We start from the raw sequence: 25808 nt of genomic DNA, 5'->3' as shown, positions 1-25808 counted from the left end.
ATTAATCTCTTTACTGTTTGGGTTGTCTTTCTCCATCTTCTTCCCCACCCATTTTGCCTATGCCCCTAGAATGCATTTTGTAAAACTAAAATAGTAGGTCACTTTCTTCCTTAAGATCTTTCAGTAACTACACACAGCCTTCAATGCAGCCTAAATGCCTTGGCATGATATAGCGGGACACATCACATCTGTTTCTTCCAGCCTTTACCTGTGATGCTTCAGACCCACACACACACTCCTGCAAACCCTCTGACATCTGCATGTTATTTCCACTGCTTAGAACGTCCTTCCCTATCTCACACATCTGTTTAACTCCCATTCATTTTTCCAAACCCAATAAGAAAGACTCTTCTTTGGAATCTATTCTCTAAGTCCACCCCATGCCTGGGGCTCCTTCCTTAGGATTCCTGTTCTTGGTTCCCACAACACCCAGTACATACCTTTATCATAATATCATGGCACACTTATCAGATTAATAGGTAAATGCACTGTCTCCTCCACTCTGCTGGGACTTCCTTGAGGGCAGGGAGAGGCTTGGGTTCATTCTACATCTCCAGCTCTGGGCCCCGGATCTGCACACAGTAGATCCTCAAGAGGGAATAGGTATATATTTTATGAAAATGTGAAGTAACTTACACTGTGAAACTCACAAGGAAAGACCATTCTTACACCTTGCAAACTCCTATTTTTTTCTCTGCTCGTAATAGAAACAGATCCTACTTTTGCACACCCGGCTTTCAGTGTAATTATCTGGTATTCTTTTGCTATTACTATAAGCCATTTAACCAAGACTGAAGTTGTGTACGTGGGCAGAGAACCCCAGCCAGCGGAGTTGTTCTAGGACCTATGAACTATCCCTAACGAATTCCCCAGATGTGACTTTTATTAACAAAGTAGAACAGGTACAGTGTTTGTAAGAATTTTAGAAAAATGTGAAAGTACTACCCCCATTTCTACACTACTACAGCATTCCAGTGTCCACAGAGCCTAATAGATGAGAGTACTGCTTTTCGCAGGACAGTATTTTCCTTAGTGGGATTACAGTTGGACAAGTATTTGCATCTCATACAGGTCACTGGAAATTCAGAATAACAGAATGAGCAGCTTTTTATACCCGCCCAAGAGTAGATCCCACTGAAAGAGAAAACATTCTCAGATTGGCCTCTTGGAGAATTTGATAGTATAAACGATGGGCTTAAACCGTAGGTTGATTCCCTTACCATCCCTCATCCACCATGCACCAGCCAGAAGGAAAATGAACTGACTTATTTACGAAGTACCTCCCAGTACTGGAATGGTGTACTAGTGGTGCCGACGGCACTGGAAGCGTTTAGGCAGGTTTAAGCTGAGTAATACATTTAGGTGGCGCAAGGATTATAAAGCGTAGAGTTTTGCCCATATTAAGATAAGCTTCCTGTACCTATTGACACATAACAGAGGTCTGTTTACACAGGATGACTCTGGCTTTCAGCTCCAAGCTAAATGAGTTTTAAGGAAATACTCCAGAGAGAAATTGGCTGTGGATTTAGTAGGAGGGCCAGATTTGGGTTGTAACAGGAATAGTATTTTTGTTATAATCATCTCTTCTCAAGCTAGATCTACCCCGAAAATGTTAGATTGTACTTCAGGTGTTAAGAATTTACTTCCTACAAACAAAAAATCAAAGATCTAACTTTCTAGAATGCTTCTATACTCGATGTCACCCCAAAGAGTGCCAAGAGTCCGTGATCAAAGAATGTTGCGATGCGGTGACGCACCATACCAAAGACAGGAGACCGCTGTTTCTCCTTTTTCATACTCTTTATTGCCAACAGTTTAAAATGGTCAACATAAAAAAAAGAAACATTTTGATAATAAATACTGCTCTTTGGGCTGTAATAAATAAAAAGTTTATTAACAAGGAATGCACTTTTCCAGCCACAAGTGTCTTCAAAAATTAACAACAACAAAAAAAATTATGTATGGCCATAGTTCACAGTTGAGTAGCCAAAAGCTGCTCCGAGGACAGCCTTTAAACAACACGGGAGCTTCCTCCCTCTTCCCTCCCCTTTGGGAAGTATATTCACAGTTCCAAGTCTTCTGTCTGAAATGCTCTCAACAGAGAGAAGAGTCAATGCACCTTTCTGCAAAATTGTCTGAAAAACCTTTTAAAACAGGTACGTCAAGGAAAACTGCATTCTGGTTCACTCTCAGATTGTCCAACGTTCAGAACTGGATGCCTCAGCCTGGTCTGGTTCCGCCTAGTCCTGCAGGCCCTCGCGGAATTGTTTTCGTACCACCACCTGTCCATCCTCTTCAACATGCTGTAGACCATCTGACTGGCTTCCCTGTAGATCTCACAGTGGAAAAGAGGAGTCCCATAGGGTCCATTCAAGAAGTCTTCTAGTTACATCTCTGTAAGAGCATGTTCAGAGCATATTCCATTCGATGTTTTAATTCTAATGAACAGCCAGACATCAGCAGAGTTGTTAGTCTGAACGTTGTAGATATCCTGTCCTCGTTGATGTAAGTGAGGAGATATTCTTCATTTTGGCTACAGATGATTATTTTTGTATGATCATGGTAGAAATTCACCTTTCAAAAGGAAACATAGGTATTAGACATCTCCAAATATTCAAGAATTAGACAAGTGTGTCCAATAATTAAGTGGCTAGATAAAAATCACTTTTTGTGACCTAAATACACACATTTCTGAAAGGCTCACTTACCTGAAAGGTGCCATCATTAAAGAGCATCATTAAGGCCTTATCAGATTTCAGCCACTGAAGGAGGTAGAGCCGAGGTCTTCGAATATCGGTAACACTAGGCAGATCTCCACCCTAGAATAAATTGGGAGAGTAAGTGCCCATAAAAATTTTGCAGTTTCCAAGTCTTCTAGGCACATGCCTGTCCAACCTGAGCAGGCATCAGAATGGCCTGGAGATTCCTGGTCCCGCCTCCCAGAGATTCTGACTCAGTAGAGCTAGCGTAGGACATGAGCATCTGCACCTCTGACAAGCTTTGGAGCTGTGCAGATGCTACTCGTCTGTGGACTACACTTCAGATATCACTGCTCACAAGCCACATCCAGGAGGTACTTACATCCATGAGGTTCTCCTCCATGTAATGAGAGAAGTATTTGAGCACCGTCACTTGACTAATGAATTGTTCAGGGGCATCTGTTGCTTGGAAAACAGAGCATTGGCCAAGCTCTGCATAATAGTGAACTGTTCTGAAAAACAGGAACCATAGGGAGAGAAGAGAAACAAAACAGAAGCAGTTAGTCACTGTTTTTAGATTGTTAGTGCAAGACTAAAGAAGTGACAGGACTTCATTAACTGGATACACTTACTTTTTGTCTGGAAGGAGGCTCATGTGAGCACCATTGTTGAAAAGGACACCTACAGTGTGGTCTGAGAGCTGGTACCCAAAGCCGTATTTGTTAGAGTAATCGACCCATTTGGTGACCCACTGAAAGGAAGTGCTCAGCTGCTCTTTAGGAATGCAGTCAGCTTCTGGCATGTTTTCTAGACATCCTCGAAGGACTCTTGCGACTGTGTCCGCAACACTGCCCATGGTACTGTCCTCAAGGCCTGAAAAGTCAGGGAAAATTATAAAATAATTAACAATAAGACCTTAGGCTTTGGTGGCTGCTGAACTTTCCCTCCACGACTTCAAAGGACAGAAGTCTCAAAACTGTTCCTTGCCTAGGGGCGCCTGGGTGGCTCAGTCGTTAAGCGTCTGCCTTCGGCTCAGGTCATGATTCCAGGTCCTGGGATCGAGCCCCGCATCGGGCTCCCTGTTCTGCGGGAAGCCTGCTTCTCCCTCTCCCACTCCCCCTGCTTGTGTTCCCTCTCTCGCTGTGTCTCTCTCTCTGTCAAATAAATAAATAAAATCTTTAAAAAAAAAAAAAAAAAAACCGTTCCTTGCCTTTTTCCAAGTCCTCTGATTTTGCCTCTTCTATGTTAAATTGGGCCACAAAACAAATGGACTCCAGTTACTTAGTATTAAGCACTGGCATTTATAGCTTCATGTAAAATGCCACTGACAGCTACTTACATTCACTGCTACTGCTGCAGCTGCCGAGAGTCCCTCGGACTATCATGCGGATAGCATCTCCAATCTGCTGCTTATTTTCTACCGCAGGTGTTCCAGATCGGGCAACTGTAGTGGTGGGTGGCTGGAGCTCCTAGAAAAGACAAGAGTTAGACAATGAGTCAAGCATCTACAATCCATTTAAGGCTGAGAATTCTAGGTTAGGGTGAGATTGTGGCAATTGCTGGGAAAGCTGATCAAAAAGCAATGGGCACAAAAGGTGTTTCGGTGACTCAAGTACATGCATTGTTAAACTGAAAAACCAAATCTTTCCTTTTAAACGATTGGAAGAAAAGCTTTAAGTAAATACAACATATCTGAATCGTGATAATCATAATCCATGTGATAATTAGCAAAGAGCAGAAATGATATAAAGTGTTTATATCTATTTTATTCTTTTCCAGCATACCTCATCTGTCCTGTGTTTGCTGGGTTGTTGAGTTATTGAAGTCTTTTTCAAATCATGCCTAAGCTTGTAAATTTCTTCATCTTCTTTAGACACTCTATCTGTAAATCAAAGACAAGAATTATGAGCATTAGCCTATGCTAACAAGGTAGAAACAGAGTTAGCCACATTTCCTCCTTTTGCAATAATAACCAGCTTATGAGCATCCAAGGCAAAACCAGCATTTTATCATTACCATCAGCTGCAATTATGCAAGAAGCACACTTTAATGTGTATGGGGAAAAAAGCTATCCAGCACATTTTGCAGTGCAGATTTATCATGCTATAAAAAGTTCAATGGTACTCAAACATACCAGCTGTTATGTTAACATAAAAAAACATTCTTTTAACTAACTTATCAAATTTAAATAGAATACTGGATACAGAAGAGCAAAAGTCTTATAACTTACTATGTGTGTCAATATATCTTGCTTTGTCTTTTTTGCCACCAAAAAGAGCGGCAGCTGCTTTCTTAAAGAAATTCTTAGCCGGGCTTGACAAGTGGAAGTCTGGAACTGTATGACAACAGCTAGAAGAGAGTCTGTCTGGGGTGAAGCCCTGCGGAGTGTCAGAAAAGACTTTCAGTAACCAGGTGGTTGAATAAATGTGATCAATAGCACATAATAAGAAGACACAAGAAACGTGCCAACCTGCAAAAAAAATTCATGTCGAATGATGTCATCCAAACTGGGACGATCCTCTGGATTCTTGGACAACATGCTAGCTATTAAGTGCTTAGCAGGAGCCAGCAATGAAGATGGCATTGTATACCTTGCTTCTCTTATGCACCTGTACGTTTCTTTCAGATTTGTCGTTTCAAAGGGGGGTCTTCCTAGTAACATTGTATACCTGGGTGCAAGAGAACACTTCTTTAGGAATGGTCATAAAGCAGCTCTTTTTGATTGTTAAATTCTAAATACAAATTTGCTTTTTGATCATTTTGGTGCCTTACTTACATTACACAACCTAAGGCCCAAATGTCTGATTCACAGCCATGTCCTTGCTTGTTGAGGACTTCAGGAGAGAGATAATTTGGGGTACCACATATTGTTCTGGAAAAACAAAATATGAAGATCTCATTAAGAACTGTCCCACTGTTTACACTTAGTTCTCTAGATAAAACCTTAAAAGTACTGTATTGAATTCCTATTTAGAAAAATTTGACTTTTAATTTTCGGCATCTCAACAATTAACATTTGACCAAGTGACTTAATAATTTTTTTAATACATGTGTAATTTTTTTCAGATACATGACCAAGTGTTTTTAACCAACTGAGACCAAGTACAGCATAGCACTTGTGTAACATGTCAGGCAAATATGAGACAAATTTTCATAATCAACTCCTAGGCATAAGGTACTCTGCCTAGTTCATAGTGGGCACTTACTGTTTCCATAAATTAACATTATTGTGATTTCTGGTTGTTAGCATCAATTAACCTTCTCCAAAACATTAATTGGAAAAAAAAATAAGGGCATATTTGATCGCCATAAAATCCTATCAGGTTGTATCTTCCTGACTCTTACCTCCTTCTGTGTTCCAAGGGTTCCAGCCTGGCTGCCAAACCAAAGTCCCCGACTTTTAATTCCATGGCTTCATTAATAAAAAAGTTCCCTGGATGATAAACAAAACAAAACCTGAATACCCTTGAAAAGATGTTCTAACCAAATACACACACATCCTCTTTGGAGGCAGGCAGTCAGGTGTTTACTATTAAAGTCACCGATTCAAAAAGGAGATTGCATAGGCTAGATCCCAATTAAGAACATTAATACGTAAGAAGGGAGACAGAGAAGAAAAGAACACCTTTCTCTAAGGCAAAAGCCAGTGTTTGGAATAAAGGGCTTACCTAGTTTGAGATCTCTGTGTAAGATTTCTTGTTCATGAAGGTACTTTAGTCCAGACACAATCTGCCTGAGGTAGTATCGGACTTCTGGCTCTGTCAACACCTTCCTTGCTTTCAAGATATGAGCCATGGACTAGGAAGAGGAGAAGGGAAAAAGAGAATGTCTCAAACAAAGTTATCAAAATCAGTAGTTTCCTTTTGCAGGTTGAGTGATGAAAGTTAATAATGCAATATAATAATTGCCACCACAGCTAAAATCCCCAATAAAATGCAATTTGAATCCCACTTCAGTTTGGGGGGAAGTAAATGGACTCAAACAGGAGTTAAAGCTTACCCTTCTACTGCAGTATTCCAGGAGAATGTAAATGTTTTCTTTGTCCTCAAAGTAGTGGTAAAATTGCACTACATGCTTATGATGAAGGATTCTGTGAAGCTCTATTTCTTTGTCAATCTGCAAGAAAAAGCAAGACAAGGCTGATGAGCCTTCTGTCACCTTCTGTAAGCCAGTTGCTTACACATGCAGAAGACATTTTCTTAACAGGGAAGGGCCATCCCTGCACACAAAGAAAATACTTTACTCAACAGTCATACACACCTTTTCCCTTTGATGAGGTTTAGCTACTCTGCTGTGAGGAATAATTTTTGCAGCATAGACTTTGTTGTTTGTCAAATCTGTCATCTCGTAACATTTGGCAAAGCCACCCTGAAACAAAGCCGAGACAGCATTGAGCGTGGCAGAAAAATGGACGCAGATATTTATAAAAATATTTTAAAAATTAGAAAGAGAAGCAAAATTACGGGGAAGTAAGGCTGGACAGACGTATGCTCTGTACTTTTTAAAAGCTCCTTCACGAAAGGAAAGGCTTTCCTGAAAACAGTAAAACAGTTCTCCTTCTCCCTTTACAAAGAGGAGCTTTATGGAGGGGGTTGGGATCAGGCAGATGAAAAATAATGTCTGAAGAGACCTGTCAGGAAAATTCCCTGGGGAGCAGGTGGAGGAAGCTAGGGGCTGGAGTTAGAAAGCCCTCGCTTCTGGCCTCAAGATCAATTTCTTTGGGCTGCGGGAGGCACTCAGAGCCCAGGCTAAGGATGTAAAGCCGATCGGGGCGCTGTCAGCGCACAAAAGCCAGAGCAGGGCAGGTGAACACCCAAGTCCCGCCGGGATCGGAGGCCCCTGAGAAGCCAAGACGCTGGGACTCAGGGTCCAGCCGGCTCGGGGGCTGCCCGGGCAGACCTCCCTCCCGTCCGGCAGCCGGGCGCCCGCCGCTCGTCACCTTTCCCAGCACTTTGCCCCGGCAGTAGCGCTTCCCCGTCGTGGGGTCCACGATAATCCGCGAGATCTCGGCCCCGGAGTGCGAGTGGTGGTGATGGTGGTGCGGGGCCGCCGGCTGCCCCTGCGCCTGGGGCTGCGGCGGCTGCGGCTCCTCGGGGGGCTGCTGCGGCCGCTTCTTCTTGGAGTCCCCGCCACAAGCCTTGCCCAGCGCCTGCTCGCACATCTTGGTGCTGGCGGCCGGCTGGTAGGTGATAGTCCGCAAGAGCTCCATCGTCGCCTCACCGCCCGGCACTGCCTGCTGCCACCTCCGAGGCGCGGACACACGTCCGAGCTGGCCCTTGCCCTCGAGCCCCCGGCTCCACCAACAACCCGCGCCTGACGTCCGCGTCCACTTGTGAGAGTGCGAACGCCCGGCCAAGTCTTATATACGGGCCAAGAAGAGGGGCGGAGAATCGAAACGGGATGCGACGTCACGGGCGACGCCCCGCCCACCGGCCGCCGCAGCGTGTGAGGCCCGTCGCGAGGTCGGGACTGGCCGGGGGCGTCCGGCGTGCGAGCGGCGTGTAGACAGGGACGGGCCGGCCTCGGGGAGGGCTCGCCGCAACGGGCAGGCCGGCAAAGGCGTCGGGTCGTCCCGGGACCGCCACCCCGTTCTTCGAATGCTCCGAGGTTCTGGGTTTGAAATGGAAACCCGAAGGCTGGCACCCGGCCCTACCGCCTCCCTCAACTCCGCCCTCGCCCCGCCCCACTCGCCGGGTGTCCCCGCGGTGAGGTGTGCGAGCCCCGCCGGGCGCTCTGCTAACGCGGGTCCCCTCCCCCGCACGGTCCTTCCTGACCGCCCCGCAACCTGACGCCGCCAGTCAGGCGTGACTGTGTCCAGAGTGCACTGCACAGGCTCATGAGGCCTCACTCGGGCCGTCTGGAGGGCCTCGGTGCTGCCGCCCGCCGGCCCCGCAGCCACCCAGCCCTGCTGCCCCGCGTTTTTACCCGACCAGCTCGTGTCTAGTGGGGGCTGCGGGGTGGCCCTGCCAGTGAAAGGCAAGGGTTCGCAGAGCTCACCGCCGCTTCTGAGTGAGGCGGACCCAGGCCCGGGCCTGACGTAGCCGAGTCCGCTTAGGCCTGTTTGGCCTCTGCCCATCACGCTAGAGGGGACCTTTGTAGGAGCTCAGGCCCTTAACCTTGGAGAGGGAGCCCGGGCCCTGGCGAAGTCATTCCCCTTCAGGTTGCTGTAGGACTGGGGAGCAAGGGCGTCCTCTCGTGGGCTGTTCCAGAAGTGCAGGCACTGGTCTGCGTGGGCAGCGGTTAACGACGACGCGGGCCTTCTTTGACAGTAAGTGGTGTTAAAAGCACTCCTGGTGCTAATCACGGTTTACAGTCGAAGTCATCTCTCACTTCTCATTCGCAAGGGGTTATGCACAATGCGTCCTTTAATGGCTCAGGAAGTCACGTGGCTGCCCTGGTGCTGGGGGAGGGAATGCAAGGCCTTCTCCCCTGCAGGGGTCTTGGTAGGATGAAGGGAGGCACAGAGTCCGATGAGCTACAGCAGGGCTTAGTTCCTAGTTCCAGATTTCACTCTTCACTTTGGCTGACCTAGGAACACCTTTTCATCTTGGTCTAGAGGCAACAGTGTAACATTTCTTGAGCGCTTAGGTGCAAGGCACCATGTATAGTTTTCTGAAAGGCCTTTCTTCTGTCGTCCTACAACAATTCTGGCTGGGAAATATTGCTGTTGCCATTTTACAGATGAGGAAACTGGGGTTTAGTGAACTGTTCTATGTGTATGTTAGCAGACCATCCCAGGTATGTTACTGAGCAGTAGACACATCTTTTTGTCTAAGTTCACAAGATGTGGTAAACCATTTTTTGATACTAAATGCCAATGCTAGTTACATTACCGGGATAAATAACCCCTGGAAGGTACAGAGAAAAAGGGTTTCCTCCAGTCCACTCTCAAGTCTAGGTATGCACGGTGTCAATGAAACAAGCATTTTCAGAGCCATTCTGCGTCAAACGCTTCGACCTAATGGAGGAACGAGGCTTCACCAGGCATTACTGAGTAGAAAGGGAAAGCCCTTTTGAGTCTTTCAACAGGTCAGGGCAGGCACAGGCATGTTTCTCCTAAGTGAAAGTAGACTTTACTCCCAAGATGATCAGGGCCGGAAGGAGGGTAGGAGGGGTGGGGGTGGAAATGAAGATTTACATAATCCTCCCCTTTTAATAACCCTACGGGTGACCTTTGCTCCCCAGATGGAGGCAAACCTATTCCTTAGCACGGAGCAGGCTCGCTGGTGAGAAAAGACCACCTTAGCTTCCAGAGCTCATTTTACACCACACCTTTACTTTACTGATGGATAATGAACTCTTTCTCTCTATTTGTTGATGGCCTTCTGAGAGAAAAGGACTGTGAAGCACAGATGGTCAGGATATTTTTCATTATTATTCCAGTTCTTTGGTTACCATATACCATTGTCTATATTTTTGCCAAATGTACTTCAGCACTCGGTAGACTATCGAACATTCCATATGAAATTCAGGTCTACCCTCCAAAACGTTCCGGGATTTGCTTACTAAAAGATGAACACTGGATGTGTGTTCTGAGATCCTCGGGCCAACTGTGGAAATTGGATTTTTCGGTTTGTGGTGCCATCCCGTGGACAGAACCAGGATTGCAGGGTATGGAACCCAAAAGGAAGGAAGTATACTTTCCCATGGAGATCATTCTTTAATTACAAAATATTATTTCTCTGTGGTTCTATAGCTTTCATGCACACACAGTTAAAATCCCAGTATGATTTCTAGTGACACCTGGCAAGCTGATTCTAGACTTCCTAGGAAAGTGTAAGTGATCCCAAATAGCAAAGTCCCTTTAAAAGAAGAAGGTGGACGGCCTTTCTCTACCAGCTGTCGGGACTTATAATGAAGCTGTAGCAAGTAAGAAAGCACAACCTTCTCACAGGGATCAATGGAAGAAATAGAATAAAGTGTCTAGAAATAGGCCCACATGATATGGAACTTTGGTATATGACCAAAGAGTCATGACAGATCAGTGAGGAAAGGAGGGACTGTTCAGTAAATCGAATTGGAACCCGTGGTTTATCCATATCAAAACAAAGTAAAATCCCCATCTCCCACTGGATGGGTTTTCCAGGGCTGCCATAGCAAATTACTTTTTAGTTTGCTGTAGACTGATGACATTGTTTATCTGTATCTTCTTTGATTTTTTTTTTTAACTTCTTATTTTGAAACAAAATTTCTTTATTCCCTGTTGATTGTTAAAAATTTGAAGAACATAGAAACCTTAAGGGAGGCAGTATTGGTAAGATTACACTTTAAAAACTCAAGATACAATGAGCAACAATCCTAAAGTGGTCTTCTCCCCCACTCCTCTATTATGGGTGTCTTGGCAAATCATCAAGTAGTGACTTCATTCCTCTGCTCCCCACCCAGATGGCTGCTCTCAATAGTCTTCAGTGTCCAGTATCTTGAATTGCTCTTTCGGCTGTCGTTTTAACCCCAGTGATCTGGCTAGATGGTATTGTACATGGTATTCCATTTTTCTCATCATTACTGCCCAACTTTTTGAATGTTCTAAACAGACTCTTAACTCTATTCCACCTGCAGAAACTGCATTCACAAAGATTACTATCTAATCTTTATTATTATTTATTATTAATATTATTATTTTCCTTGACCTTTCTGCAGTGTTTGGCACTTTTCATTGTCCCTCTTATTTGCCATCATGCTTGACTCTTGCAGTCTCGTCTGCCTTCTCTTCTGGTTCTCTCCCTAAGCCCTCTTTCTGATCATTTTCTCTTTCTTCAGGTCCTCTCACTCACAGGACTTCAGATTTTTGGTCCATGCACTAATAAAATAACTCTGAAAATTATGTACCCCCCACATATTTTTAAGTTGATAGGTAAATTTTTAATAAGATTAGGAGTCATAAATAATATAATATCTGAAACAGTGGATGTTATATGTATGCCTTAAATACATTTTTGCAAAAATTATGGAGCTGTATCTTCATTTTATGGAAAACGTCCATTGTATAATTTAATTGGCAAATACAGTCTTCATTTTCAAACTGATCAGTCAGAAAACTAACTTTGTGTTCTAACTCAAATAAATGTGTTAATACCTGTCTTTGTGATAACCATCTTGCTTCTAAAATCCAAGTCTTAGAGCGGGGGGAAAGAAAAAAGAAAACGAAAGAAAAGATGTGACATGAGTTCTTGCCACGGCTTTGCCACTTGGAAGAAGCTTCTTACAGAAGCTCTGCAGTCTCAAATTTTCCCTTTTGTGGGGGAGGGGAGGGAGTGCTCCAGAGGTATTTACACCTGGTGGAAATGAGCAAGAGTAAAATTCTGGGTATTGGGAGGCACGGATGGATGATGGACAGATGAGAGATATGCTGTCCTATCGTAAAATGGGAGACAAGGCAATTGTGAAAGGGAATTTGGGAAAGGAGAACCAGCAGACAAGGAATTGTCAGGCAGATCAGTTTTAGGAAAGAGCTTGTGTAATAGCTGGGAATTTATAAATTGATTGCCTTGAAACTGTCATTCTGCCCCATTATGCCTTGAAACATCTTCAGGTGTATGCATATCTTCATTTGAATTGGCTATTCTAAAAAAATTAGTTACTTGTTATTTTCTCTCTATTTTTACTCCTGCAGACTTTACTCATTCTCATAAATCCAATGATCACCTGTAGGTGGATGGCTCAGAAACCTATTGATCTCTTCTCTCCTTTACAAGCACCAACCAGATGTTTCTATTTGAAGATCTCTCATTCAACTGGAGATCTTCACTGCCTAGTCAGCACGACAGTGAAACCAGTGTGCAAGGTTGTTTCTTTCTTCAAGTACCCCCCTTAAGATAAAATTCAACTCTGTCACCAACAATCTAGTTGTCTCTGACTTGAGCTTGCTGTGGATGAAGGTGAAATCCCAGTCTTCTTCAGGCCCTTCTGTCTCTGCACAACCTCCAGGTGATTCAGTGAGCCTCATGCTGATTCCAAGTGATCATTAGGTGTGCTACCTTTTGTGTAAGAAAGGAAAAGAAAAGTATATGGATACAAATATATGTGTATATAGATAGATGAGTAGATTGGTAGATGGATATAGAAAGACAGACATATCTGCTGATATTTTCAGTAAGAAACTGCAAGGCTGGGTGCCTGGGTGGCTCAGTTGGTTAAGCGACTGCCTTCGGCTCAGGTCACGATCCTGGAGTCCCGGGATCGAGTCCCACATTGGGCTCCCTGCTCGGCAGGGAGTCTGCTTCTCCCTCTGACCCTCCCCCCTCTCATGTGCTCTCTCTCTCTCTCTCAAATAAATAAATAAAATTAAAAAAAAAAAAAAAAAAGAAACTGCAAGGCAAACCAGACAGTAGTGAAAATATTGGTTAGGGATGGGGATAGAAGCATAAACAGTGTTAAATGAGCAGAAGTGGAAGCAACACTTTTCAGAGTATACTTTTATGTAAATCATGAATCATATAAATGTTTTACACATTCAAAAATCATATTCACTAAAACTGAAAATATTTTAAAATGAAAGGTGTTAAGTGTATATCAAAATTTAACATACCCCTACAGAGGAAAGAACTATGTTAGATGTCTGGAATATTGTATTCTTGTCAGGAGAAAAAGAGCTTCAAACTCAGTGGTGTTATTGTTAATAGTAATATTGGTATTGTTATTTGGAAATCACTTTTATGTATAGCACAGAGCTGAAGCAAATAAATGATTATGTTACTATTATTTTAAAATAAAATTCTCATTTTAGGTAATGAGTTTAAAATCAAAAGAATTAAATAAAACCCTATAAGGCAAGTTTGAATTGACAAATGTCAATTTAAACTCTTAATTTGGAAATAAAAATATATTTCCTACCTCTATTGTCCGAATGGACCTGCATTTTAAAAAATGGCGAATATAACTGATTAATACACTTGAAACATAAAAATTCATGAGACCACAATGATATTTTTAAAAAATTAAATATGTAAATAAAAACTTCCTTGCCCACATTGGAGATGACTATTACACCAAATCCTAATTCTAAAAATTGGTAATTACAGGGAATATATTAATTTACTCTTGCACTTCAAGGTAACAAAACAACCCCAGGTAATGAGGGTATTTTTTCCAGTTTTACTGAGATATGATTGATATACAACAGAATATAAGTTAAGATGTATAAGTTAAGATGTACAGTATAATGATTTGACATATAAATTTTATAAAATGATTACCATAATAAGTTCCATTAACATCCATCATCTCACCTAGATACAAAATAAAAGAAAGAGAAAAAAAAAAACACTCTTTCTTTGTGATGAGAACTCTTAGAATTTGTCAGTTCTGTTAAGTTTCATAATAGGTGACCCTTGAACAACATGGCTTTGAAATGCATAGATCCACTTATATGCAGGGGTTTTTTGAGGGCAAATATAGTACAGTACTGTAAATGGATTTTCTCTTCCTTATGATTTTCTTAATAACATTGTCTTATCTTTAATTACTTTAATGTAAGAATATAGTGTACAATACATATAACACACAGGATATGTGCTAATTGACTATGTTATCATTAGAGCTTCCGGTCAACAGTAGGCTGTCAGCAGTTAAGTTTTGGGGAAGTCAAAAGTTGTACACAATTTTTCGGCTGCATGGGATAGGGGTCATGGCCTCTAAACTCCACCATGTGCACCAATGGTATATCATACAGCAAGGTTACCCATAGTCCTCATGTTGTACCTTACTAGTTCGTATTTATCTTACAACTAGAAGTTTGTGCCTTTGACTGTCTTCATCCAATTTCTCCTCCCTCCCACCCCCTACCCACTGCCTCTGATGATGAGGAAATATTTTTATAGGAGAAGGCCAACTAATAAATACAGGAAGGATGGATAGTATGAGAAAATCACCATTCTGCAACTACATGTGAAATAACTGGCTGTATTAAGAATCAACAGTGTGGATGAAATCATCAGGCGAATGGCTGGTGGACAGATTTTCCCATGGGTTACCCCACAGATGACCTACCAGTAACATGTGGGTTGGGGTGGGGGGTGTACCTTTATAATGGGGAGATCTGGCTGATCACCTTAACACAGAGACCAAGCTATCAGGAATAGTGGGACACCTGGTGGGATGCCGAGGGAATTACAGTCTTGTCTGTGACGGATTCTTAACTAAAAAAAGGTCAAGGGAAACAAACCTTAGTCTGGATTTCTAACTGCAAGTCCAAAGGAAATGCAGAGGACAAAGGAATAAATGGAATGAAACCATCAGGAAAAAATAAAATAAATTCAGAAAATGGACATTTTATAAGACATCTAGCCTGGTTTCTTCTAAAAGCCAAAGGGAGTCAGTAGTGATTCTTTCAGCTTAATTGAGTTAGGAGTCCTAACAGAATGCCTTCTGTTGTCTCGGATTAAAGACATTAGTTTGAACAAATGAGCTTTAAAATGCATTCTGGGAACAAGTGGGAAAATACGAATGTGAACTAGGTATTAAAGAATTATTGTTTATTTTTCAAAGCATGGTAGAACTGAGTATTTTAGCTATATATGAGAATTCCCTTATTGTAAGAGATAACATGCTGCACTATTATTTAAGGATAGCATGTTACGATGTTTCTAACAAACTTAAGTGGCGAGGGAGGGGAATATGTGTAAACAGTTGTTGGATTTGGTGGTGGATGTATGGGTATTGTACCCTTCTTGTTGCAATTCTGTATATTTGAATTTTTTTCACAATTATGTTAAACAAAAATAGCCTCCAAGCTTCCAACCTGTCATTGCTGCTCCACAGTGAGGAGCCGGCAGCCCTATGTGTCCATCTCCTCCAGGGCTTTGCTGCTTCCCCAGTGCCGGAGATTCTAGGTTGTAGGCACCCCATTGAGCCTTCCGAGCCAGCCATGCTCTTTACATCCCTGAGGTCCCCCATACTGAGTTAGGTGTGGATATGGAAGTGGGGGGTGGATGGAGAAGTACGGGGAGATATCATTTGGGCAGAGTGGGTTTGGGACTTCTCAAGTGCAGCACATCACTTTCCATCCACACAGCCACTCACAGACTATTTTCCAGGGCAAGACACTTGGAGCAGAGCCTAAGAAGCCTGTTCCTGTGTGGCGACCCCTGGCCAGGCGCTGAGGGAAACACACCTGCCTCTCCCCAGCCCTCAGCCACTAAGCTGCAGCTCCCCTCCCTCGCGTTCCAGGTCCTGAGCATTTCCTCCATTGGCTGGTGGTTATAACCCCCAAATGCCTCTCCTATCTCTTCCTCTCTCTTCCCACTCCCCCCAAGTCAAAAACAAACCAAAATGGCACACAAAAGCAGTGCTTTTGTGCTCACTCTTCCTCCTTGGTGGTTCCATTCATTTTTGTTCAACTCCTTTCAGTAAACCAGAGGCTGGAGAGAGGATCTCTCCACTGAGCCTTGGATTAAATTCCTGTCCATTCCTCTTGCCCTTGCTAATGCTTTGTTTTGCCCCTTCCTTTCTTCTGAACCTTAAGTAGTAACTAACACTATTGACCTCTTACTGTGTGTCAGACACTGCTTTGAGCAGATTCTGTGCCTTGGCTAATAAAATAATCTTCATGTTATGGAAGAGGAAACTGAGGCACAGCAAGGCTCAGTAATTTATGTGAGATCAAATATAGGATCTGTCTCTTCTCAGTAGTTTATATTTATACATTGGTTTATCCAGAAAATAATTGAGTTCCTACTCTATGCCATGTATTATTGTAAACACCGGAAGTACAGCACTGAAGAAAGCAGAGTACCTGTCTTCACGGAGCTTTCATACCTCTGCAGAAGAAAAATAATAACCAAATAGTTAGACTATATAAAGCAAAGTATGCATCAGAAATTTTGACCAGATGATAATAACAGAAGGAGGGCAGACCAGGAGCTGAACCCTGTCACTAAAAAATGTATTTTTATATGTATTTTTCAATAGGTAATCTGTTTTCTTGGTTCAAACATTAAAACCTATAAGAAAGCGATCAGCTTTTCCTCCTAGAAATGATTTGCTTTATGCATATTTAAGGTTGTAAAATTATTTTTTTTCCTTCCTTTTTGTCTCCAAGGCAACATGATTTACTCTACCATATGCTGTCCTACTTGCTTTTCACAATATTTATTTTGGAGACCTTACCACATCAATACTTCAAAAGCCTCACTTTGTTTTTACAGTTGCCTACATTTTCGTTAATATGAATGTACCATCATTTATTTAATCAGTCCCCCTACTGGAGGTGCTTAGGTTTGTTCTAGTCTCTTGTTAGAAACAATGCTCCAGTAAATAACACTATACATCAGGAGTTGGCAAACCGTTTCTACAAAGGGCCAGATAGTAAATATTTTAGGCTGTGTAGGCCATATGGCCTCTGTCACAGCTATTCAACTCTGCTGTTATAGCATAAAGGGGACCGGAGACAATGTGTAAGCAAACAGGCGTGGCTGTTTTACAATAAAACCTTATTTCCAAAAGCAGACATTGGACTAAATGTGGCCAATGGGCTGCTTTATTTGCTGATGCCTGTTATTCATCATTTTATATGTTGGATTATCTCCACAGGATAAATTCCTAGAAGTCAGAATGTCCATGAATTTCTAATTTTGATAGATTCTACCAAATAAACTTTCACTGAGATTCTACCCATTTGCTTTTCCACCAGCAATATACCAGAGTACTTGTTTTTTCAACATTTGACCAATTTAGTATGTTCACACTAACTTTGAGGATTTTGCCAATTCCATAGGTAGGAAATGGGAATTCAGTATAGTTTTAATTTCAGTCTCTCTTGTTAGGAGTGTAGATGAGCCACTAGAAGAACCATTTGCTTTCTATTACCTAATGGGTCTTTTTAACATCAACTTGTATAAGCTCTTTATTTAATAGGAAGATAAACCCTTTCTCTGTGATATGTTGGAGATAATTTTTCCAGTTTGTTATTTATCTTTCAACTTGACCTAATTTATTTTTAACAAAAAGGTTTTGTTTGTATATAGTTGCATTAGTGGATCTATTATTTTATGGACCCTGGATTTTGTATAATAGTGAAAAGATCTACCACACCCCAAGGCTATAAATGAATTCTCCCATATTGTCATAGGATTTCATATTTTATATTTCCAACTTGAATCTATTTGGAATTAAGTGAGGTATAAATTAGGGATCCATTTTACTTTCTTTCCAAACATTATCAAGTTGCCTCTGTGACATTTGGTAAATACTCTACCAAAATAGTGAGGTAAACCTGATTTCATTTGACACCTCCATGATATATTAAAATGCTATATACGTTGGGTCTTTTTCTGGACTTTATGTTCCACTGATTTACCTTACCATTCATGTGCCAGGATCATGTTGTTTTAATTACTGAAGCTTTATGGTATGCTTTAGTATCTGGTAAGGCTAATCCCCCACCCCCCCCAGTCCTGCAACTTCTCTTTGATAATCCTGCTAATTTTTTATACGATCTTTAGAATCCTCTTGCCTAGATTTGTTTTAAAAAGCAACTTTATTTGGATTAATTTATAATTTAATCTAAGGAGAATTGACAGATTTAAGATATATCTTCCTCTCCATGAACATGGTACAAATTTCCATTTGTTCAAGAGTTTTCTTCATACAGGTCTTGCACATTTCTTATTTGTTCTCAGGTGTGTTAACTTTTTATTATTGTTGCTTTGTAAGGTCTTTTCTTCCATCTCATTTTCTGACTGCTGTTGATTTTTGTGTACCAATTTCTATACCCTTCTACTGAATCCTACTCTTCATAAGTGATTCTTTTTAAATTCATTTTCTAGGATTTTCCAGGAATATAGTCACATCATTTATAGATAGTGATAATTTTAGTTCCTTTCCATTTTAATACCTGTAATCTTTCTTCTTTAATTACAAGGTTCAATCCTTCTGGTAGAGTAGTAATAGTGGTAAAGATGAGCATCCTTGCTCTTTCCTACCTGGAATTCTAGAGTTTCTAGTGTTTCCCCATGAAGCACGATGCTAGCTTTTGAAGTGAGAGTTGTATTTTATCATTGTCGATAAATATCTATTGATTTTTAATTTGATTCTTTTTATTAAAAATAGATGCTGACTTTGTGAAATGCCTGAAAATGATGATTTTTCTCTTGATGTCTATTAACATAAATCATTAATATTGCATTACGTTTATTGCTCATTGATATTGATTTCTCAGTATGGAAGCATCCCTGCATTCGTGGGATAAACTCTACTTCATCATGATGTAATATTCTGTTACCATGCTGCTAGGTTTTGTTTCCTAATATCTTATTTTAAAATTCCCATAAATATTCATGAGATTATCTGTACTTTTTTGTTTGTTTGCATAATCTTTGTCAGGTCTTGATGTCAATGTTATGGTTGCTTTATAAAAATAAATTCTCAGTTTATATCCTATGATCTGAAACAGGCTAAAAATAGCACTGGAATTATTTTAACTTTGATAGCTTCACAGAATTGCCCTGTGAAACCATCTAGGACTGATGTCTTTTTAGGGGGCAGTTCTTTGACAATTTTCTACACTTCTATAGAAATTGGTCTGCTTAAACTTCTGAGTTTTTCTGGGGTCAGATCTTAGAAGAGTATCCTTCTTATTTATGTGGAGTAAAGAAGTCTCCAATTATTCTTTGAATTTCCTCTGTGGTTATTTTGTTTAAGCAGATTTTCTGTCTTTTGACCTCCATTTTTGAGGGAGAGGGGAGAGTGTGGGCTAGTTAAGAGTTACTCTGTTTTATTACTTTTTAAATAGATTTATTTTCATTCTTCATTTATTGACATAAATATTTAAGAATATGAATTTGCCTCTCAGTATTTTAGTTCAGAGTTTCCCAACCCAGAGCTATTGACATTTGGGGCCAGGTACTTCTTTGTGGTAGGTGGGCTTTCTCATGCATCCGGGTTGTTTAGCAGCGTCCCTCATCTCTGTCTACTAGAGGCCATTCACATTCCCATCCCCAGCTGTGACAATCAGAAATGTCTTTGGATATTGCCAAGGTCCCCGGGTCGGGGGCAAAATTGTCGCAGTCGAAAACCACTGTATTAGCTGTGTAGACCCTAAGTCATCATGGTGAAGGTTTTCTCATTTGTTCACTATGTTCAAAAATTTAGATTTGCATTTTTATGTGATCCAATTGTTATTTAAGATAAATTTTAAAATAGATATTCTGAATGACTCTGGCTGTTTCTGATGGATCTTACAAATATTTTGAAGTCCTTCTCCCCAATTTTACTGAAAGTTAAGTCAAAGTTTGTGGTTTTATGATCCATTTTCCTTTGAGATGATTTACTGGGTTACAAAGGAGAAGCACTAAACTGATAGTCATTGCTATAGGATGTTCCTGAGAATTAACATTTACTTAACACAATATATTCTAAGACTTTCAAAGCATTTTACATGGACTATTTAATTCTCACAACAATCCTATTTGGTCTGTAATATCTCTAGTTTCTAGATGAGAGAAGTCTCAAAATAACTTGCCAGAGATTTCTTAGCTAATTTGTGGAGTCTTTAAAAGGCCTTTAGTTCATGGAAGCAGCTCTGTTTTGAGAGGGGGAGGAAGAGTGTAAGTCATACTTGGGTGGGTAAGGCAAGCATAAGGTGAAACCCTCTGCTAACTGCTTGTTCCAGAGTGGCTTGTGCCTGAAGCATGGTAATAAACCTGAGTTGTAACTCTTCCTGCCTCCTGCGGAAGAGGCTTTACTGGGCGGAGCAAGAAAGCACTCAAGAGTAGGTAGGGTATTTGAAACACAGAACAGCTTTCCACTCCTATTTATGTGCCTGCTTTGTGAGGACCCTGAAACTCCCCAGGGGAAAATGTGCCTGGGGTTACAGCAGCCCCCAGAGTTACTGGGGTAGAAATAGTTAATACCCATCCATGGAAAGAGATCCAGTACATTTTGTCTTTGTGCTAAATACCCTTTGTTTATGCAGCTTGAGTTTGACAAATACCTTTAGAAGCTTAATAACTTTAACTGTTTCTTGTGTTCTAAGAGCCATGTTTTGGAATAGCTCTAATAATCTTCACTTGTGTCTCTGTGTTGCATTAAAGGCTTTGGTGGGAAGCTAAAACTAAATCTCACCAGATTTCTTATTCCTGGCTTTTATTATTATTTTTTCCTGGCTTCTAATTTCCCACTTGCAATACCCACAAATCTCCCCATAAAGTAATTTTTCAAGGTTAATGAACAGTAAGTAACCAGTTTTTTCAAATGGTCTGAAAAAAATGGTAAAATGGGATCTCATAAAATGTCAGTATTAACATAGAATGACAGAAGAGGGTTCCTTACAAGAAAATGTTTTTAAAGGGGTTTATGTTTTTACATGTTTTAAAGGGGTTAATGTTGATTCACACATAAAATTCCAATTGAATGGGATTTTAATTAATTTTTTAGAAGATTTTACTTATTTATTTGACAGAGAGAGAGAGAGAGAGGGCGCATGCACAAGCAGGGGAAGCGGCAGGCAGAGGGAGAAGCAGGCTCCCTGCTACTTCCGACTCGGGGCTCGATCCCAGGACCCTTGTATCATGACCTGAGCAGAAGGCAGACGCTTAACCGACTGAGCCACCAAGGCATCCCAAATGGGATTTGACTGTGGAGTTTATGATGAACACTTTCAAGAGTCTCAGTGTTACCCAAAAACCCAAGTCTGGCTGCCGGTCTCTGGAAAAGTCAATCCTCAAGAGACAAGTTGTGAGTGGGAAGGAATATGAGCTTTATTCAAAAGGCCAGCCACCTGGGGGCGCCTGGGTGGCTCAGTCGTTAAGCGTCTGCCTTCGGCTCAGGTCATGATCCCAGGGTCCTGGAATCGAGCCCCGCATCAGGCTCCCTGCTCCACGGGAAGCCTGCTTCTCTCTCTCCCACTCCCCCTGCTTGTGTTCCCTCTCTCGCTGTGTCTCTCTGTCAAATAAATAAATAAAATCTTTAAAAAAAAAAGGCCAGCCACCTGGAGAGAAGGCAGACTCTTGTCCAAAACACAGCTCTGAGGGTTCTGCCAGGCCCAAAGATTTTTAATGGAACTTGAGGGCAGTTAATCAGTGAAAGGGGAACACCGTCTAACACTTCCTGATGGCACGCAGACTCAGTGGTACCAGCTACAGACTGCCAGGTGCTCAGAGGTTGCGTATTGGTGCCCCGGGGGGTGTGTGGGGGGGGGGCGCTGTACCAGAGGGTTTGGTTCCCAGTCGATCCAGGAAACAATGCATGATCTATAGATATAGAAAAAAGGTTTAGTACATCAATCGCACGGTCTAAAGGTGCTTGCTAAAACTTAGAGGACTACTGAGCTGGCCAGAGGGGCCAAGGCAGCAGCTTCATCTACACAAAAGGTCTGTATAGCGTCAAGGAAAAATGTCTTCACTATTACTATTTTTCAAGCATACGTTTGAAGAAATGGTCTTCTTTAAAAAAAAAAAAAGATTTATTTATTTGACAGAGTGAGAGAGGGAACACAAGCAGGGGGAGTGGGAGAGGGAGAAGCAGGCTTCCCGCGGAGCAGGGAGCCCTACGTGGGCCTGGGATCATGACCTGAGCCGAAGGCAGACGCTCAATGACTGAGCCACCCAGGCGCCCCAAGAAATGGTCTTAAAAGGAAATTCAGAAGTACATGTGTGGAGGATAAGCAAACTGCAAGAATTCAAAAGGGGAAGAGAGGAAAATTTTGTTCAAAAAAATTTTTTTTGGAGATGTCACTGACCCAGGTTTTTCCATTTCTAAGAAGCTTGTTTTGTTTGTGTTACCTTTATTTAATAATTTTGTTATTTATACATTTTTAAATAATTGATTTTAGAAAATAATTGTGCCCTTGAAGATAGATTCAAAAGTGAGATTACTCCTCCTGCTGAAGCTGCACATTGCAGTGACTTGGTGGATCTGACTTAAAGGGACCGCTGCATTTGAAACAACCTGAAAAGCTTTACAGCATTGAGCGGCATTATCCTGTTGTACCAGTAGAGGGAGATCCAAGTCCACTGCAGTAAATTAACACTTGCCCTTTATGCAACAATGAGTGGGGTGGGGAACGTTGCTCTCATTGTTATTACCATGTCTGGACAATAGATAGGTGGGGAGGTAAGTAGGTTGAGAAACAGACCAATGAATGAATAAAAGTCTTGAACAAATATTTTGAGAAACATTTAAACCTTCATCGAAGATTACTGGCAGGATTTGCTAGTTTTACTCATTTTTAAAATGACAGTATGTCAAAATGAACGTAACATAAAGTCTTGATTTGCATTTTCCTGATTATTAATGATTTTGAAAATCTTGTTTGTTGGAAAAAAGTATAGATAAAAGATATTTAACATATTTAATGTTTATATCCTAAAATTAACTTTTTATATTCATTAAGTTACTTTTCAGAATTAGATATTAAATTTAAGTTTCTAACTGACTAATATCTCAGTAAAAAAAAAAAAAACAAATCTTTCCCTACCCTGTACTCAGAAACTTGGTTGCTTATACTTGCTACTATTATTTTGTTTTCTTCTTGAATTTAAGTCCTACTCCATCTGGAGTAGACTTTTTGTATATAGTGTGTGTTATGGGCTGAACCATGTCCTCCCAAAATTCATATATTAAAGCCCTAACCCTCAGTCCCTCAGAATGTGACTGTATTTGGAGACAGGGCCATGAAAGAGGTTAATTAAGATTAAAGGAGGGCATCTGGATGAACCCCTAATGCGGTCTAAATTCCGTCCTTATTACAGGAAATTTGGGCATAAGAGGGGGACCCCAGGGACACTGGTGCACAGGGGAACGACCATGTGAGGACACGGCCAGAAGGCAGCCATCTGCAAGCCAAGGAGAGAGGTCTCAGGAGAAACCAAGCCTGCCCACACCTTGATCTTGGACTTCTAAACTCCAGAAATGTGAGAAAAAATTCTGTCCTTTAAGCCACTCAGTCCATCGTAATTTGCTATGGCAGCCCTGGAAAACCCATCCAGTGGGAGATGGGGATTTTACTTTGTTTTGATATGGATAAACCACGGGTTCCAATTCGATTTACTGAACAGTCCCTCCTTTCCTCACTGATCTGTCATGACTCTTTGGTCATATACCAAAGTTCCATATCATGTGGGCCTATTTCTAGACACTTTATTCTATTTCTTCCATTGATCCCTGTGAGAAGGTTGTGCTTTCTTACTTGCTACAGCTTCATTATAAGTCCCGACAGCTGGTAGAGAAAGGCCGTCCACCTTCTTCTTTTAAAGGGACTTTGCTATTTGGGATCACTTACACTTTCCTAGGAAGTCTAGAATCAGCTTGCCAGGTGTCACTAGAAATCATACTGGGATTTTAACTGTGTGTGCATGAAAGCTATAGAACTACAGAGAAATAATATTTTGTAATTAAAGAATGATCTCCATGGGAAAGTATACTTCCTTCCTTTTGGGTTCCATACCCTGCAATCCTGGTTCTGTCCACGGGATGGCACCACAAACCGAAAAATCCAATTTCCACAGTTGGCCCGAGGATCTCAGAACACACATCCAGTGTTCATCTTTTAGTAAGCAAATCCCGGAACGTTTTGGAGGGTAGACCTGAATTTCATATGGAATGTTCGATAGTCTACCGAGTGCTGAAGTACATTTGGCAAAAATATAGACAATGGTATATGGTAACCAAAGAACTGGAATAATAATGAAAAATATCCTGACCATCTGTGCTTCACAGTCCTTTTCTCTCAGAAGGCCATCAACAAATAGAAAGAGTTCATTATCCATCAGTAAAGTAAAGGTGTGGTGTAAAATGAGCTCTGGAAGCTAAGGTGGTCTTTTCTCACCAGCGAGCCTGCTCCGTGCTAAGGAATAGGTTTGCCTCCATCTGGGGAGCAAAGGTCACCCGTAGGGTTATTAAAAGGGGAGGATTATGTAAATCTTCATTTCCACCCCCACCCCTCCTACCCTCCTTCCGGCCCTGATCATCTTGGGAGTAAAGTCTACTTTCACTTAGGAGAAACATGCCTGTGCCTGCCCTGACCTGTTGAAAGACTCAAAAGGGCTTTCCCTTTCTACTCAGTAATGCCTGGTGAAGCCTCGTTCCTCCATTAGGTCGAAGCGTTTGACGCAGAATGGCTCTGAAAATGCTTGTTTCATTGACACCGTGCATACCTAGACTTGAGAGTGGACTGGAGGAAACCCTTTTTCTCTGTACCTTCCAGGGGTTATTTATCCCGGTAATGTAACTAGCATTGGCATTTAGTATCAAAAAATGGTTTACCACATCTTGTGAACTTAGACAAAAAGATGTGTCTACTGCTCAGTAACATACCTGGGATGGTCTGCTAACATACACATAGAACAGTTCACTAAACCCCAGTTTCCTCATCTGTAAAATGGCAACAGCAATATTTCCCAGCCAGAATTGTTGTAGGACGACAGAAGAAAGGCCTTTCAGAAAACTATACATGGTGCCTTGCACCTAAGCGCTCAAGAAATGTTACACTGTTGCCTCTAGACCAAGATGAAAAGGTGTTCCTAGGTCAGCCAAAGTGAAGAGTGAAATCTGGAACTAGGAACTAAGCCCTGCTGTAGCTCATCGGCCTCTGTGCCTCCCTTCATCCTACCAAGACCCCTGCAGGGGAGAAGGCCTTGCATTCCCTCCCCCAGCACCAGGGCAGCCACGTGACTTCCTGAGCCATTAAAGGACGCATTGTGCATAACCCCTTGCGAATGAGAAGTGACAGATGACTTGGACTGTAAACCATGATTAGCACCAGGAGTGCTTTTAACACCACTAACTGCAGTATTATTCATGAGAGCCAAGGTATGAAAACAGCCTGTGTCCCTCAACAGATGAATAAAGAAAACATGGTTTGTGTATGCACCAGAATATTACTCAGCCTTAAAAAGGAAGGAAGTCCTCTCATTTGAGACTACAGTGATGAACCTGGAGGGTATGATGCTAATTAAATCAGAGAAAAGAAGACCAATACTGCATGGTATCACTTATGTGGAAACTAACGAAAAGTCTAACTCATAGAAACAGTAAAATCATGGTTTTCAGGGATGAGGGGGTCCAAGGAAAATGGAGATAAGTTGTGAAGGGGTACAAACTTTCAATTACAAGATGAGTAAGGTCTGAAGGTCTAACGTGTAGTATGGTGATTATAGTTGACAATAGCGTATG

At 41.6% G+C, this 25808-nt stretch overlaps 1 protein-coding gene across 1 annotated transcript; it reads right to left on the bottom strand.

Moving 5' to 3' along the window:
- Nucleotides 1-1781: 1781 nt before the first annotated feature.
- On the bottom strand, nt 1782-8048 carry PLK2 (polo like kinase 2). Its single transcript, XM_036108682.2, has 14 exons — nt 7639-8048; nt 6960-7067; nt 6699-6815; nt 6368-6497; nt 6045-6132; nt 5476-5571; nt 5170-5368; nt 4930-5077; nt 4484-4581; nt 4039-4168; nt 3332-3572; nt 3082-3211; nt 2709-2819; nt 1782-2574 (listed from the first exon to the last, which is right to left on the bottom strand). Exons 1-14 carry the CDS (start codon nt 7906-7908, stop codon nt 2383-2385), a joined length of 2058 nt encoding a protein of 685 aa, XP_035964575.1. The 5' UTR covers nt 7909-8048; the 3' UTR covers nt 1782-2382.
- Between the last annotated feature and the right edge of the window lie 17760 nt (nt 8049-25808).

Source organism: Halichoerus grypus, chromosome 2 (assembly GCF_964656455.1).
Source record: "Halichoerus grypus chromosome 2, mHalGry1.hap1.1, whole genome shotgun sequence".
In the NCBI taxonomy this organism is placed as follows: Eukaryota; Metazoa; Chordata; class Mammalia; order Carnivora; family Phocidae; genus Halichoerus; species Halichoerus grypus.
Note: the sequence above shows the minus strand (reverse complement) of the source record. Positions and strands in the feature narration are given on the sequence as shown.

Bases quoted from the DNA above. Each gene is read 5' to 3' on its own strand.
- PLK2 (XM_036108682.2), bottom strand. From the start codon at position 7,908: ATGGAGCTCTTGCGGACTATCACCTACCAGCCGGCCGCCAGCACCAAG. The intron at 6,816-6,959 runs GTGTGTATGACT...TTTTTCTTGCAG, and splicing joins AACCTCATCAAAGGGAAAAG to ATTGACAAAGAAATAGAGCT. The intron at 3,212-3,331 runs GTAAGTGTATCC...CCTGTTTTTCAG, and splicing joins AGCCTCCTTCCAGACAAAAA to AACAGTTCACTATTATGCAG.